Below are 16,769 nucleotides of genomic sequence, written 5' to 3'. Positions count from 1 at the left end.
CTAAAACCGGCACTGTACATATATAAACAAAAAAAAAGTTTTATCTTTAAAATTAAAAAAGGATATCTTTGAAACAAATTTGTAATCGTTAATATTGCAATCGTAATTTTAATTTATGTTAATTTATGTTAATTTCGGCTTATAAAATTCAAAGTATAAAGAAAGCCGTATCTGATCTTGTAACTGGTTAAAAGAAACTAAATAAACCAATGGGAAAAAAAACAAAAATAAATTAATTAAAAAAAAAACAAAAAAACCAGCGAGTATTGCTTACTGAAGTTATGAAAAATTTGTAGGATTTTTGTGACTTAATTTGTCATAGTCTTCATTTTTTGAAACGAACTCATTTCCAATGGACTTGTCTACTGTATTAATGTAAGTGTAGAAAACTTTATTTACATTAGAATAAACAACATTTTCTTTACCCCCACATCTATGGATAGTTTCGTATATATGATCTATCTTTTGATCAGACGAATAAAAATTATCTTTGATCTTTTCGATGTTGCTATTCTCGTATTCAATGGGCTGACAATTGTTTGCAGTATTTTTTTTCTTGTGAATTTCTTGAGACATTTTTTTATCAAATATCACCTTTTAAGAAGAAGTAAAACTTTACAAACATTTACGGAATGAAGATTTAAAAAACGTAGATAATGAATTAACAAAAATTTTAGTAACAATCCACAAATAGAAGCATTAAATCTCAGATATAACTATTAAAACAAATTGCCAACTTACCCTGGTTTCACATGAACCATCACTAAAGTTATTAAAAACCATATGAATCAAGTTCTTTAAAAAAAAAAAAAATATTAATAAAAATGACGAGTATGAGCATAAAAAATTTAAAAAATATTCTCAATCAATATACTCAATTGCCTGCTGCTTGTAAATGTGATAAAAAATTTCATTTTTTAAATATTGAATTAATTACCCTCTACTATTTGTAGTATTTCATTGAATGACAAAATAAATAGTTCTTTAAATTATTAATAGAAACGAAAATCTGACAACACTTATAAATATCTGATTACACTTATAAATATCTTATTACACTTATAATAACTTCCTTTTAAAGTCTGACTGCAGTGTTATAAACTGTCAAATGATAAACAAACTTTTAGAAAATTACCCTACAATGTGAACAATCATTTTCAATGTTGTTTTCTACTTCAAGTAAGAAATACCTGTCAGGTTTTGGAGGTTAATCTAATTTAATAATAAAAATGTGCTCCAAAACAATAAAACTCTAAACGTCTCCTCCTTTCTGAAAAGCCTAAATAAAATTACTAGAACAGATTTTTGCAGATTACCTTGGTTACTAAACTTCAGACTGGTGTTACTTAAGTCTTTTCTGGATAAAGTTCAAAGTCTGACAGTTACATGCACAACAACATAAGTTCCATGTAAAAAAAAGGAACATAAAGTAACTTTAAACCTTGTCAGAGGAATTCTGTTTTCTTCTTCTGTAAACAAAAAATGCAACAACCAAGATAGCTAATACAATAATGGCAACAATCAGTCCAATAATCCATGAATAGTTGCTTGATTTCTTGTCTTCAATGCTGCTAACGGATTTCCCAGCAATTGCTGTGGGTGTACAAGGAAAGCCATACCTTTTCATGATTTCACAGTCAGCATCATTTATGCAATGAAGCTGTTCATTACTGTTTAACGTTTTACATAGAGGCATACTGCTTACTAAATTATAGTCGAGATCCATAAGGATAAATTTGACATACATATAATTTGAACCTATTGGCTGTTCTGATGCTGCTTCAACAAAAAACACAATGGAATTGCGGCGTTTTCTGGCTGAAAAATAAACCATAAATTTTTAAGATTTGTAGCCTGGATAAAAGTAGACTTAAGACATAAAGATACATTTGTGATAAAGATCCATTTGTCACTTTAAAAAGTAGATATTTTTTGGAAACAAAAAGTTTTTCGCTCAAAATCTTAAAAGTTTTAATTTTCATTAAAACTATTTCAGTTAACAAACACATTTTATTTTTGTCTCATAAATTTCTAACTTTAGTGATCAAGGGTACCATCAGCTTTTACACAACATGTTCTAAGGATTTAAGAAAATCCTGCCTATTTTTATTACACAAAGCAAAAATCATATTTTGGATATTAAGCTTTACAACATTTTTCACTGCATAAACTGTGAATTAGAAGAACTAAAACCTGTTTTATACATCATCATGCTCATGATGACGAACAATCTTCTTATAAATAAGATACTGGTACTCTCTTCTTCCATCTATATTGGCTAAAATGTATTAGTTTGTATTCTTAACACTTATTATTTTATGTCATCTCTAGCACAGTAGTTTACATGCACAGTATATATGTTTACATGCACTGTATATTTTTTAATACAGTGTTTATGCTTAAATGTCTCAATTTTAAGTTGAGTCAAAATCTCTGGGTGCATTTGGTTTTGTTAAGTTTGTTTTTAAAGGCCTTTGACCTTTTTTTGTTGCATTTATTTGCATCAAAAAAAAAAGTTTTAATGTTTTATTGTTTGTGACAAATTTGAATGTGGAATGAGACACCTCTAATCTATGGTGATACAGATTAGACATGCATTAAGACAGAGTTTCATACACACAGAGCTTTCTTCACACATGTAGACAGAGTTCCTCACATTTTGGAGTTTCATACACTAAACAACTTCATGACTATCAATTTAAAATTGCAAAATTCAATACAAGAATTATTTAAAATCAGTAGAAGTAAAACATTTTGGTGGAGGTAAGTGAACAATTTTGGGGAGGCAAACTCTATGTATGATAGCATATTTAATGCAGCCGATCATCTTCACTTTGTTCTAGCTAAAACAACATTTTTTTTAAACATTCTTTTTTTGTTTAGTGCTCTGAAAATTAAGCATTTCAAACTTATTAAAATGAGTTGTTTAAATAAGTGTTTCAATGATGGGGATAATTATGCATAATTATGTGATTTAATGGGTATAACTATGGGGTTTTTGTTTGATCTCTAAAAACATTTTTTGAAGAAATTTTTTAAAGCATTAAAAGTGGTGATAGGTGCTGAACATTACTTTTGATAATTCTGTGTTTTAAGACCTCAAAACGATGAGTATTCTAAATTAAAATTACTTGTACAAGAGATCAGCTGTGGACAGATCTACCCCCTTCCTGTGCTAGGTCCAGATAGTATTTTTCTAAGCCCTGTGCAGATAAGATTATGAGAAATGTTGGTTTTGTAAAATTTGCAATTCAAACATTTTCAATATCCATATCAATATTGAAAATGAATAACCTTTTTCTCAATAAATATTTTTTATTAATAATGATTTATAAAATTGACACTGGAACAATATCAATTCTAAACCTCTCTTGGTAAGGGATACTGTCAGTATAAGAATTCACTAAACATTTAGTTATAAAGAAACAATAGAAATACCTACAAGAAATAGGATAGGAGGTTGAGTTTCCTTCTAAGGTTTCTTTGACAAAGAGCTCTATTTTATAACGAAAATCTCCAGAATAGAATGTCTTAAAATCAGTATTAAGCAACACAGGAAGCACATACTCTCCACTAACACATCTGAAATAAAAAATAAAGCTTGAAAAAGTATTAAATTCATTGAATTTGAATATAAATCTAGAAATCCAAACCTAATTTATTATTATTTAACATTAATACTAGTTGAAAGCAAAGGTCAGTGTAAAATATAATTTATATGTAAAGTCTCCCTATAAAACATTAAAATATATTCTTTGCTACTTGCTTATATTTTTACACAGAATATAAACATAAAATATATATTACGTATTTACATGTTTACACTTTATGAGCATTTAAGAAGTTTGCATGAAATTATAAGCAGAATTAATTATATTTGTCTACCTTGTTTTTGACTTTATAAAAGTAGAACATGATGTTGTTGAAGAACATTGATCATTGATGCATAAAGACTTATTGCGGTCACAGTTTATTCCAGTGAGACCTTTAAGACATTCGCAGCCAGAACCATATTGCACAAGTGGTTCTGGACAAGGCGCTCCTGGAATAAATTCAAAACATTAAAACACGGGGAAGCAACACAATAGTTTATACACTAAAAACATTTTTTAGTTTTTAAGCAAAAACACCAATGCCAAATGATTCGCCATGATCACATACAAGAAAAAAAAAAAAAAGAAAAAGTACCTTGAATGACAAAGGTATCTGAAGCTTCAATGACATTTGACGGAACTAACTTATCCCAACACTTGATATCAAGTTTAATGAATCCATTTGTGTTAACTGTTTTGAAACTCTCATTATTTCGAACAGTCAAGTCAATCCCAATAAACAAATTATAGCCTAGACTCCTATCATAGCTGATAGAACAATTATACATGTCAATAAAGAGTTTATTAGTTAACTCTTTGGAAAGACAGATTCCTTTGCTTTCATTTATATCAGGATCTTCAATTAATATCTGGCTTAATAAAGAATTAGCACTATGCATATCTGGAGTTATGAGAGTGTTGTTTAAGCATAATCTGGTCGGAGCTTCATTTAAATCTAAATTAAAATAAATTATGAAATTAAAGCCAAGTATGAAAAAAAAAGTTCAATCTGAGATTTTGAACATCAAAATAAATTATTTAAAAATTAACAAAGATGAAATTCATTTAACATGAATTAGAAAAAATTTACATAAAAAGTTACCTTTAACTTCAATAGTAATGTTGCTTGAAGTTGATAATTGAGGTTGACCATTATCAGTGCATAAAATTTTCATAGTAAAGTTCTTTTGTTCTTCATAATCAATTGATGCTCCATTTTTTACATACAAACACATGTCTTTAATCTCAAAATTTTTGTTTTCAACATCAAAACCACATGTAACTTTTGACTTAAAATCAGGATCAAACACCTATAAATTAAAAAGAAAAAGAAAAAGAAAAATAACATGTGGACAGGATTGTTGCATTGAGTTTATGTAGTTTATTATACTTTTAGTAGTATCTTTTTTAGGAGTATCTTTTAGTAGGGATCAGAAATTTAAAATAGCACTGAAAATTTTGATCTGAAGATTTTACGTGGCAATCAAATATTCCACTTAGAATCTTTGGATATAGTTTGAAATAGATTTAATCTGAACAATAGTTATCATTTTCTTTTTGGTGCACTTTATCTGTTTTACTTAATGTCAAGAAAACTAATTTTATATCATTTCAGTTGTATATTGTATTGAACTATTTTGTTGGTTTGTATTGAAAGATGCTTAGCATGGGAGTGGTTTTTAGATAAAAATATCATTTTTTAACATGGCGACAGATTTCAAGTTACTTGTGCAGTTTGCCTGAGGTATCAGGTACTAAAGGTATTAATGTTCCAACTCCAGAAGAGACTAGCTCATCCTAAAGAAAAGAGAAACTGTATATCTTTCTGACTGGTTAGGGTATATCAAAGGTACTTTAAAATAAATTCTTTTTTGCTTCTCTCTTTCTCTCTCTCTCTCTCTCTCTCTCTCTCTCTCTCTCTCTCTCTCTATATATATATATATATATATATATATATATATATATATATATGTATATATGTATATATATGTATGTATGTATATGTATATGTATATGTATATAGTCGCAAAAAACAATTTATGTATTTTGATGATAAAATTGTTGAAGCAAAAGATTGTTTTAAAATCTTTTTTTTTAAGCTAGAGTAAGAGTTCCTGTGCAACGCTTCCCTTTATTATATTAATGATAATACATCTATTGGCAATTATTAATTTGTAACTATTTTTTTTACCTGGGAATATATGGCCATTAAGTTTAAATTAAATGTGTTATTTTTGATTTATTTCATTTATCTGACTTGCATTTCCTCTGAAAATGATAATATTTGTTATTTATTAATTATATATTATCCTACCAAAAATACTTTCATGAAATATTAAATAGTTTTTGAAAATAATCAATGCCAAATCTGATCTAGTAAAATTTAGATCGAATGGGTAAGAAAAGTATCTGTGGGAGCATTAAATGACAAAATGAAAAGTCAAAGATTTGATAGGTCTTTAAAGTTAGCTGAAAGAAACAAAAATGTCATTTTTCACCAGACTTTATCAAATCTTAGGATAAGCATTTGTAATTTAACCAAAAAGTTCAATTCTTCTTTAAAGAATGTTATAATTGGCAAGAAAACAGTGAGAAAGGTGTTACTCACCAAAGGATCGCCATTTAAAAACCACTTTTGACTGCAAAAGACCACCTAAAACAATAGAAATGGGCCAAGAAAGAATCAACTGGTCTGTTGAAAAATGATCTTTAATAATTTTTAGTGATGATGCTAGTTTTGAGGTACTAAATAGCAAAGGAAAAGTGTATGCTAAAAAATAGAAGCAGGAGAAGTATTCATCTAACTATGTTATATTAAGGTTACAATGAGGTGGAGGCTGGAATATTCAATAAGAAAGGCTACAAAGTTATTCCTTGGTGTGCTTGGCTGCTTGATTTCAATCCTATTGAGCATGTATGGAGCTGGATTTGGACAGAAAACTTGCCAAATATAAGATAACTTTAATAGAAAATCTTAAACAACAGTCTTCAGAGATTTGGGCAGAATTGCCAAAGGATAATTGCATGAGATTGATTGAATCCATGCCTTGTTGCATCCAATTATGCATAAATGCAAAAAGAGGCTACTTTAAATATTAATTCATGTTAAATATAAATTCTATATTATACAGCATACTTGATATTATATAGTATATTCATATTATGTATAATATACTTTAGGTAGAATAGGTTCATAATAAAAATATCAATTATGAGTTTCAGATAAACAAAAGTACTATTAGACAAACCTCTTAGCTGCTATGTATCCAAGCAAATGTTTTTTTCTTTTCAGTTTATATTTGATTTAAAAGATTTTTACTTATGTCAAGAAGTTATCAAAGTTATAATTGATGAAAGAGGTATTAATAATCTTAATACAATCAATATCTTTAGATTGGGGTCAAAACTTCTTAAAAGTTTTCATGGAAAATACATGTTTTAATGTCGAATTTGCCCCTTTGTAGAACACAATAACATTAGCTTAAGTAACAACTCAGAACAATATGTTGAAGCTGTTCATCACAAATTTGAAAAAAACGGTGAACTATAAAAGAATGTACACCAAAAATATGGAAAAAAACAAAAATCTGCTGTAGCAGATTTTAATTTAAACAAACAATAGATTTAATACAGGGTGCTCCAAAATTTACACATGATTTGAATTGAACAGAAAACACATTTCTTTTTCTTTAAATTGAAGTTTTTTTTTTATTGAATCATGAAGTTCATATGATATGGTTATGTATGGAATAGCACATCAGACAAATAGCCTCCAAGGCTTTGCTGGCACATGTATTCTTTTGTTTAAATTTTCCTAGAACATTTTGCATAAATGTGGCTGGATTTTGTTGATGCAGTGCTGAATTTCCTCTTTCAATGTACAGATGGTTGGAGGCTTATTGGCATAAACATTTGACTTAAAATAATCTATATATTGTTTTGCTCTTAGCTTCTAGAAGAAAGACAGTTTTAAAACACCCAATATATATATATATATATATATATATATATATATATATATATATATATATATATATATATATATATATATATATTATTATTATTATTATTATTATTATTATTATTATTATTATTATTATTATTATTATTATTATTATTATTATTATTATTATTGTTATTATTATTGTTATTATTATTATTATTATTATTATTATTATTATTATTATTATTATTATTATTATTATTATTATTATTATTATTATTATTATTATTATTATGATTATTATTATTATTATTATTATTATTATTATTATTATTATTATTATTATTATTATTATTATTATTATTATTATTATTGTTGTTTTTATAAAATCTCATACCCATATAAGAGTGCTATTATGTATAAATATATATACAATTATATGACTTGAATGTTGACATTATGTATAAGAGTGTGTGTTATATTAATGATAATACATCAAATGAAGTAAAAAGAAAAACTGTAAACCACAACAAAAGCTACACAGAAAATGGCAAAAAACTTGCCTCAATGCATGCACTCTTTGCTCCTGGAGAACTGTTTTCAGAAATGTAAGCATCAATAGCTCTAATACCAAATGGCGCTTCATTTACATTTTCCACAGTTACTTGAAATTGAGCAGATTTTGATTCCCCATGAACATCTGTTGCTTGGATAAGAACCAAATACTCAGATTTTGTCTCATAGTCAAGAGGTTTTAAAAGAACTATAAAATTGAATAAATAAATATAAATACCAGTTAAAATAATAATTTTTAAATTAAATTTTTTATCAATGATCATAAATAATAGACAATATTATAGCTAAATGAATTACCTACAAATTACTTTGGATTCACAAAAACCAACTTGAAAAAATTAACTTACTGATATCTGTTTCACATAGCAGACTTTTTCCCATAAAACTGCAATTTATTCCAGATGTACCAAATGTTTGGTTATCATTTGAAATAAGAAAGTTAATTGGCTGACCTTCAAGGTCAATAGCAGAAAGTTTTCCAATGACCTCATTTACAGATTGGTTTTCAAAGAGAGTTCTAAGAGTAAGTGTAATATTTACAGGATGGTCGTTTATATTTGAGTGATATATATTGATATCTTTCTCTAGAAACTTTTCATCTGGATCTTTATCTCCACATCTTACACGGATTACTTTAACAGAGTCTGTAATGACATCAAGTTTCTTTTTCAGAACTACACTGCTTCCATTGAGAAAAAAATATGTCTGATCACCAACTAATGACCAGCTGTAGTCTTCTGATGTATAAGTAGGATTAAGAGCATCAGGGTCAATAGCAGAAAGAACTCCAATTACAGTATTTATTGGAGTGAGATTGTTAAATGTAATTTGAGTTATTTTTATATCAGTAGGGGGATCATTAATGTTCTTAACTTTTATTGCAAAAATTTTTTCTAAAAACATTCCAAGATTATCAGTAACACGAATATTTACCAAATAGATACTATCATTTGCATTAGGAAGACGAAAAACCATCATACTTTTAAGCATGTTATTATCTATGTCAAACTGATCAACTTTTGGCTGTATTGAATATGAGAGTGATTGATTTAGTTTGTCTGTTGCATAGAAAATTCCTATTACAGTACCAATAGGAGCATGTTCTAATAGGATATTAGATGAAAGTGTAAGATTTTTGGGGGGGGTCATTTGATCTTCGACAAAAGTAATCATTTAAATCTTCATTGTCCCATTTCATAACTCCAGACTGGTAAATGCATGATACAAAATCTTTTGCATCATCATAGTTTTCTCCAAAAGGCAAACCAATAAATTTTTTTAAAGAGTATTGTTTGGGATTGCTACAAGAAAGCTGACATTTTTCACCCAAAGACAAACCTTCATCACAAATAGAGATTGCTTGTTGACATAAACTTCCAAAACCATCTGAGGTTGTTTCTTGGCAAGGTCTTAGAACTATAGGAGCGCAAGTCTTTGGAGAACAAGTTTTATTATCTAGATTTAATTGGTATCCAGGATTAGTACATGTACAGCTTCCATCTTGAGAATTACAGTATTGCTCACAATTATTATTTTTAAAACCACAAGAAACATTTTCGTATCTAGTATAACAAGATTTACAAGCAAATACATCCTTATATGTACTGCTCCGCTGTTTAAAACCAGTCACACACAAATTGTTCTGACTGCATGAGCTCCACGGTGTCCACTCACCCCATTTAACTTAAATACAATGTAAAAGATAATCAGCAAAAAATATTCTGTGGAAGCAAAATATAACATAGATAATTACTCTAAGATTACAACTAACCATACTCTTCCTTACATTTTTTAACATATACATTTTACAAAAAATATGTAAATTAAAAAACATATATAAATTACAAAACTTATCTAAAATTAAATCTTTTCAAAAGAAAGTAATAAAATAAACTTTTTTGTTTCAGGAATTTTTTTCTTTTTGATAATCAAAATGAAAGAGAGAAATAAACTTTAAATCTGTTAAAGACATTCTTGCTGTGATAGGTGAAGAAAAGAGCATCATCAACACAGTTAAGATATTACTAACCGTGCTAACTCTCTTTCTTATTTGTTTTATTTTTTAAAAGCAGACTATAATCCAACAGCTAATAAATGATTATGAAACTTTAAGTCTTAATTTCAGTTTTAGATTCAATCTAATACAGAATCCTTCAAAAGTAATCATACTGTTAGCATGCATTCACTAGAGGCTCAATATTTTTGCAACTAAAAATGGACTAATTTTAAAATTGTGTCATTTTATGAGAAATCGTTGAATAAAAAGCAATTTTATCTATTATGAATTAAGTATCATAAATTATGTATATATTAATAGATATATAATAATAATAACAATAATTTCTTACAATAAAATCTTCATCATAATTTCATAAATAAACTTGAAATTACCAACCCCAGACCAGCAATAGAACCCTAGATTAAAACTGCTCTAGTAACATGTTTTTATGCTAGAGTTTAACTTTTTTTAGTACAGGCTAACAATCCAATTCCATTTCAATATCTATTTGGATTTTTTGGTGCACTTAATGAGGGATCTGTTTTTATTTTCCTTAACATTGTCTTTGTTCATAAAAGATGTAGGGTGTTAATAGTTAACTATACATTAATTAATAAATACAAAATTTATCTGATTACATTTTTTCACACAAATTTAACTGTATAATTAATTTTTAATGTTGAATAATTTATTAAAAAAACTACTTATTCACAAATATAAACTAAAAAACTTTTTTTAACCAAAATGTAAAGTACAGAAGAAAAGCTATGGGGTACAAGCATAATAATTAATCTATAGTGCTTCAAAGAAGAAAACAGATGCAGTAAATTATTTAGGTTAAAATTTTGTAAAAAAAAAAATAGGCGCACAAACTTCTTATTTGATCTCTGTTCTACTTTCTTCTCAACCCATTTTGTTATTTGTAATTATGTTGTTAATTAATCTATAAGTTTGACAATTTGCTATAGAGGGTTGCATAAAATTGCTTATGATGACTACATTTAAAACCTTTTTAAATATTTTGTTTAGATCTAAAAGCTAAGTAACACAGAAAATGGGTCGAAAAGCAATAAACAAAACAGCAAAGTAACAAATAATAGGTATGAAGGATAGCTCAAGATCAGTAACATAGAAATAACAAGTAGATTAGAAGTTTCAGAGAATTGCTTCAGAAATACCCTTAAAACATTTAAAATGATAATGGCATCCAATTTCATGCAGGATTTGGAAGGTTAAAAAGAAACTGCTGAGCTCAAAAACAGTCTTTAATTTCATCAAGTAAGAGCAAATCCAAGGCTTAGTTATCATGAATTAATCAACATATTCAATAAAAATCATTAAAGCTTCTTTATTCAAATACAGTTAGATTTTATACAAGAAAAATATTGGTATTTATGCAACTGTTAGAAAACCCATGCTGATGGCCAGAGATTGGCTCACAAAATTAAGGTGATGTAAGGAGAGAACTGGGTAGTTTTTGAAAAATTGGAATCAAGTAATTTTCAGTGATAAAATTAATTTTGAAGTCATGAATAGAGAAAGCAAATTCTTGTCAAAAACTTTAAATCTGAATAGTATAGTAATTGGTTTGTTATACCGAGTTTGCAAGGTGACTGTGGAAGTGTTGGTATTTAGGGCTGCTTTAACTTTAATGGAGTAGATGTGGGTAACATTTGTACAGGCTAAATCAACCAAGAAACCTATATTGAGACACTAGAAAACTGCATGGTTCCATCAATAGACATGCTGATTGATCAAAATGAATGGTGACAGCTTCAACAAAATATTGACGTCTGCCCATATAGTTAAACCATAGATGAAAGAAAACGAAGTAGATTTATTGCCCAGGCCAGCTTGATCACCAGATTTAAATCCAATTGAACCCATTTGGGCTTGGATGGGCAAAGAAATGGTCAAGGTTCAAATAAGATCCATAAATAGTCTAAAGCAAGAACTCGATGTTAGGGTTAGGGTTAGATGTTATTTAGAAAAGAGTTCTAACCAAAATTTGCAACAATCTTGTTAAATCAGCTTGCAAAAAAGCACATGGTGGATATTTTAAATACTAGTTTAGATATTAATTTTTGCTGCACCAATTTAAATGTATTGCAGTATTTTACTTATAATTTTTGTTACTATGTTTGATAACATTTTTATATGCAATTTGTATGTTTTAGTGTGTCATCCAAGATGCAAGATTTGTTTAACAAAAATATTTCTTGCATTTAAAAAAAAAAAATAGTTCAATATCTTCTTTAGTTTCTATTTTGTAATACTTAAAATAAGCTTTAAGCAAGAAAATCTTAATGCGGCTATTTTTATTGAAAGCACTGTATACCTTACAGATATCACTCAGAGAGCTTTAGAATCTCCACATACTAATCTTTCCCAGTAGTCATAAGATAAAGTAAGTGTTAAACCTGATGGTAACAGATATCTTTATATGCTTGTGCTGCCACACAAATCCAATGTATTTGTACTTCATAAGGAAACAGAAGAAACTTTTTATTAGAAAATATTAGAGAAAGACAAAATGAAGTTGTAACATTTAGTAGAGAAAAAGTTGATTACAATATTTTGATAGTAAAAAACACCAATACTAATTTACCGCAGAAACTAAAATATAACAAAATATTGAGGAGTATATTTGAACAAATACCCTGGATTTAGGAAGCAGGGATAACTTGCATCATTTATGTGGCCTAGCACAAAATCAAATGCCACAATAATAGCTAAAGTATTTTATGAAAGTTGTATATATATAAACCTATTTTTAAATCATTTTTCTACCTATTGTTTTTACTTTTGATTAAAAAGTTATTTGCAGTGATATTCAATTATTAGTAATAATATTCAAAATGAAATGACCAACTATAAATACAGCCCCATCTTTCGGATAAACAAAAAGAAACTTAAGTTTTTTTACTTTTATAAACAAATTTGGACAAAACAATTATCAACTTTTAAAACCTCGTTTAAAACTTAGAAATAGGTTTTTAAAACCAAAATAAATTCTCAAACGATCTTGCTTTTTAAAATAAATTAACAAATCAAAACTCTTTAGATTTCTATGAAATTTTTTAAAAACAAAATGAAAATATTTTCAAAAATATAAAGAATCTAACTAAAACAGTATATACCACCATTATCACAAGGATTGCAGAGGCTTGTTACACAAGAAGCTAATTCTCCCAATGTAAAAAACATTGCAAAATATTTAAAGTTTGATTTTCTAACTTTTGTAAACATGTTTGTAGTTTATTATGCCATTTTCACTAGAAAAAAAAAAATTATAATAAATTTTATTATAGTAATAAATACAATTATAAATACATAAATATATATATTAGGGCGGGTTAAAACCATACTTTTTTTTAAATTTTTACAAGCAGCTTTATGTGGAGTTTTTTAATTAGTATAAAAAACTATGTAGACTAATTTTATTTTATTTTACACTCCCTAATTTTTGCCCCCAAATTTTTTTTTTTTTTTTGGGTATACATTCTTTTTACATAAAAACTTTAAGCAAAAAAAATTTTCAATTTCAAAATTTTTAACTTCATCACCTTTCAAAATATGATATCATGTCAGCATAAGAACTTTTGCTATGCTACTATGTAAATTTTTGGTTTTTTCTATTTGTTGCATTTTAGTCTCTATACATAGTATATTTATTGTTTGTATATATATTTCCCTACTTTTTATTTTTAGTAATTGAAAATAAAATATAACTAATAATGAGCAACACATTGTATTATGGCAACATTTCATACTCGCAGTAAAACTGACAACTTAACATTTGGACAAGGTTCTAAATTTCCGACTGCAATGATTCCTACAAAAAGAGAAGTTGTGAAATATTGCTATTATGTTCGTAGAAATGAAGATGCTAAATGCAAAGGATCAATTTCTGCTCATGAATGTCACAGATTAGTTACCACTGAAATTGAAAATATTTGGCATAAATTCAGTTTTCCAACAATCGAAACAGAGGGAGTATTCTCAAAAGTATGTAGATTAATGGAAAAAGCATCCAATTTAAATAAAACTTCAAGACTTAGAAGAAACGCTAATTTTTATGACAAATTGAAAGCTTTTGACAACATGTTTGACATGTTCATGCAACTGTTATGATTTAGGAGTAGAAAGAAAGAAATGCAGATGTACTTTTAAAGTCCCAATAAAAGAATGGGATGCGTTTGTTGGGCAAAAGAAACGCACAAATCAAGTTGGATTACTTGATCGTACCTACACATCTACTTTAAAGAAAACTGAAAAAAGAAAAAAAAAACATTTAAATACACATACAGATGTTGAGAAAGACACTGATAGACAAATTACTGATGACAATTTTTATGAATCTGAGGATAATATCATATTAGATGAATCTAATAATGAATATGACAAGCTATACGAATCTAATGTCTTTAAAAAATGTAATCAAAATAGGTTTCATTACAATGAACTAGCAATCATAGCAGATTGTTATCGTGTCAGTTGCAGAGCAACTGCTGCTATTGTCAATGCTGCTCTAAAAGACATGGGTATACTAAATGAATCAAATATGCTTGATAGGAAAAAAATAGAAAGAGAAAGACTTCGTGTTGGACAAAAAAATGTAAATGTGAGAAAATGCGAAAATTTGAAATTACAATGTATTGGTTTTGATGGAAGAAAAGACAATACAACAACAACTGCAGGGATAATTGAAGAAGAACATATTACAATTTTAAGAGAACCAAGCAGCAGCTATATAGATCATCTAACACCTGATAATGGAACTTCTCGCTGCATTGCTAATAGGAGGAGTGATAAAAATAATTGAAACAGAACTCGATAGACCAATGCAGTGGCTCGTTTGTCAACTACATTTGAATGAACTTCCCTTTAAACATGTATTTGAGTTGATTGATGGAAAAACTTCTGGCCCTGGATCATTTAAAGGAGAAATTGGTAAAAAAATAACAGAAGACTTAACTAATTTAGAAGTAGTTCCTTTCAAAAAAATCAATGGTTCTTTTCATTTAATTCTAGATAATATCTTTAGTGAATTAAGTTCAGATAAAAAATATCTTTACAGTATCTGTTTATCTATTCAATCAGGAGATGTTTCAAATGAAATCTTTAAAAATTCTCCCGGAAACATTCATCATGCTCAGTGGCTCACGAGAGCAAATTGTATTCTACGCTTATACATTTTTACAGAAAAGCCATTAAAAGAACTTATTGACTTGGTTACAATAATTATGCAATGCTATGCACCAGGATGGTTCCAAATCAAATCAAATTATTTGGCAATCAATGGTGCTCAAAATTTTTGGTATATTGCTCAGCTAGTTAAAAATGCAATTATTGATGTAAAATATAAGGAGGTAATGGAGCAAATTTTGAAGTAAAAGTCATATTTCGCTAACCCAGAGAACATTTTATTGGCAATGATAAGTGATGAAAGAAAACAAGTTAGAACTTCAGCCATTCAAAGGATACTTAAATCCAGGTTTACTAGCGAATTCAATAGACATTTCAAACTTCCTACAACAATTAAATCTTGGAGCCATCGAGGAAGTTCATTCACCACCTTTACTGAATGACTATTCAAATGAAGATATTTTGAAAGCCAATGACACTCCATTAAGTATCCCAAAGTATCCTTGTCATAGTCAGAATATGGAAAGAATAGTTGGAGTAGTCACAAAGGCTTCAGAAAATAAATATGGCTACGAAAAACGTCACAAATTGTAATAAACCTGTTGGAAGCTGCAATGGAAATAAGACATTTATAAAAATATACATTTTTTTGTAGCCTATAAAAATTTTTCATTCTATTTTTTTTATATTTCTAAAAGTTTTTTTTTGCTTAGAAAAGGTAATATATATGAACAGAAAGCATTTTAAAGCTTATATCCTTTTTAAACATCTTGAATCCCCTATTCTAATGAAATACCTAAACAGTATTTTAGTAGAACATTTTTGTAGTATATCTAAACCATTACAATTATATAAAATAAAATAAAACAACTATAAAATAGTTATATATAAAGGTTTTTTATGCCCCCTTTTTCTTTAAAATGCTTAAAAATCAGATTTTGTAAGCGACCCCTACGAGGCTAGCACAGACCTAAAAATTGGTATACATCCTATACATATATATATATGAACCCCCCACAATATCCTGCTTCTTAAAAAAAAAATTTGACCCGTCCTAATATATATATTAAGAATCTTGTAAAAAATCTGTATAAATCGCTTTCACTTTCATTTTTCAATTTGTTCGATATAATAAACACAGTTTATTTATAATAATCACAACTTCCTTATAAAGAAAAAATATTTCAAAATACTTTTAACAAGATCGTATTTTCAAAAAATTATAGAAAAGTAACAGCAATGTAATGCGCAAGCATATTTTTACAAGCTAAAAAAAAATATTTGGATTAAAAGTTTTAAATTAAAGATTCATAGTATTTTTCTATTTGAATATACGATGTGTAAATTTAGTTTAACCTGGTTTTTATTACTTCAACAAAGTGAACGTGAAAAACAGGCTAGAACTTAACTTCAAATTTAAAATTAGATGTATGCTGAAAATGAAACCATTCTGCTTCTTTATAGCAGAATCTTATCAGCTTAAATTTCTATATACACTGCAGGCCAAAAG

General features: G+C 27.6%; 1 protein-coding gene and 1 pseudogene across 6 annotated transcripts; one reads left to right on the top strand and one right to left on the bottom strand.

Annotated features, from left to right (window-relative positions):
- The first annotated feature begins 242 nt into the window (after positions 1-242).
- LOC145183809 (uncharacterized) lies at positions 243-16,007 on the top strand. 5 transcript variants are annotated; one of them, XM_090083539.1, is made up of 3 exons: positions 250-375; positions 13,823-14,119; positions 14,251-14,363. In XM_090083539.1, the coding sequence occupies exons 2-3, from the start codon at positions 13,868-13,870 to the stop codon at positions 14,254-14,256; spliced, it is 258 nt and encodes an 85-aa protein (XP_089939665.1). In that variant the 5' UTR covers positions 250-375; positions 13,823-13,867; the 3' UTR covers positions 14,257-14,363. The 5 variants fall into 5 exon arrangements, 2 of the variants coding, with proteins under 2 accessions (XP_089939665.1, XP_089939664.1); XR_016451324.1 differs by lacking the exons at positions 13,823-14,119; positions 14,251-14,363 and adding exons at positions 5,277-5,442; positions 11,141-12,360 and having other exon boundaries at positions 252-375; XR_016451325.1 differs by lacking the exons at positions 13,823-14,119; positions 14,251-14,363 and adding exons at positions 5,308-5,442; positions 11,141-12,360 and having other exon boundaries at positions 257-375.
- LOC145199382 (uncharacterized) lies at positions 280-13,388 on the bottom strand (annotated as a pseudogene). The gene is made up of 10 exons (XR_016451318.1): positions 13,252-13,388; positions 8,460-9,795; positions 8,100-8,299; positions 4,696-4,903; positions 4,189-4,548; positions 3,886-4,042; positions 3,443-3,582; positions 1,442-1,818; positions 742-795; positions 280-594 (listed from the first exon to the last, which is right to left on the bottom strand). The product of XR_016451318.1 is annotated as an uncharacterized LOC145199382 (transcript).
- Positions 16,008-16,769: the final 762 nt, after the last annotated feature.

This window comes from Hydra viridissima, unplaced genomic scaffold, assembly GCF_058129835.1.
Source record: "Hydra viridissima isolate aposymbiotic clone 2 unplaced genomic scaffold, HvirCarnegie_v1 scaffold_3, whole genome shotgun sequence".
NCBI lineage: Eukaryota > Metazoa > Cnidaria > Hydrozoa > Anthoathecata > Hydridae > Hydra > Hydra viridissima.
Note: the sequence above shows the minus strand (reverse complement) of the source record. Positions and strands in the feature narration are given on the sequence as shown.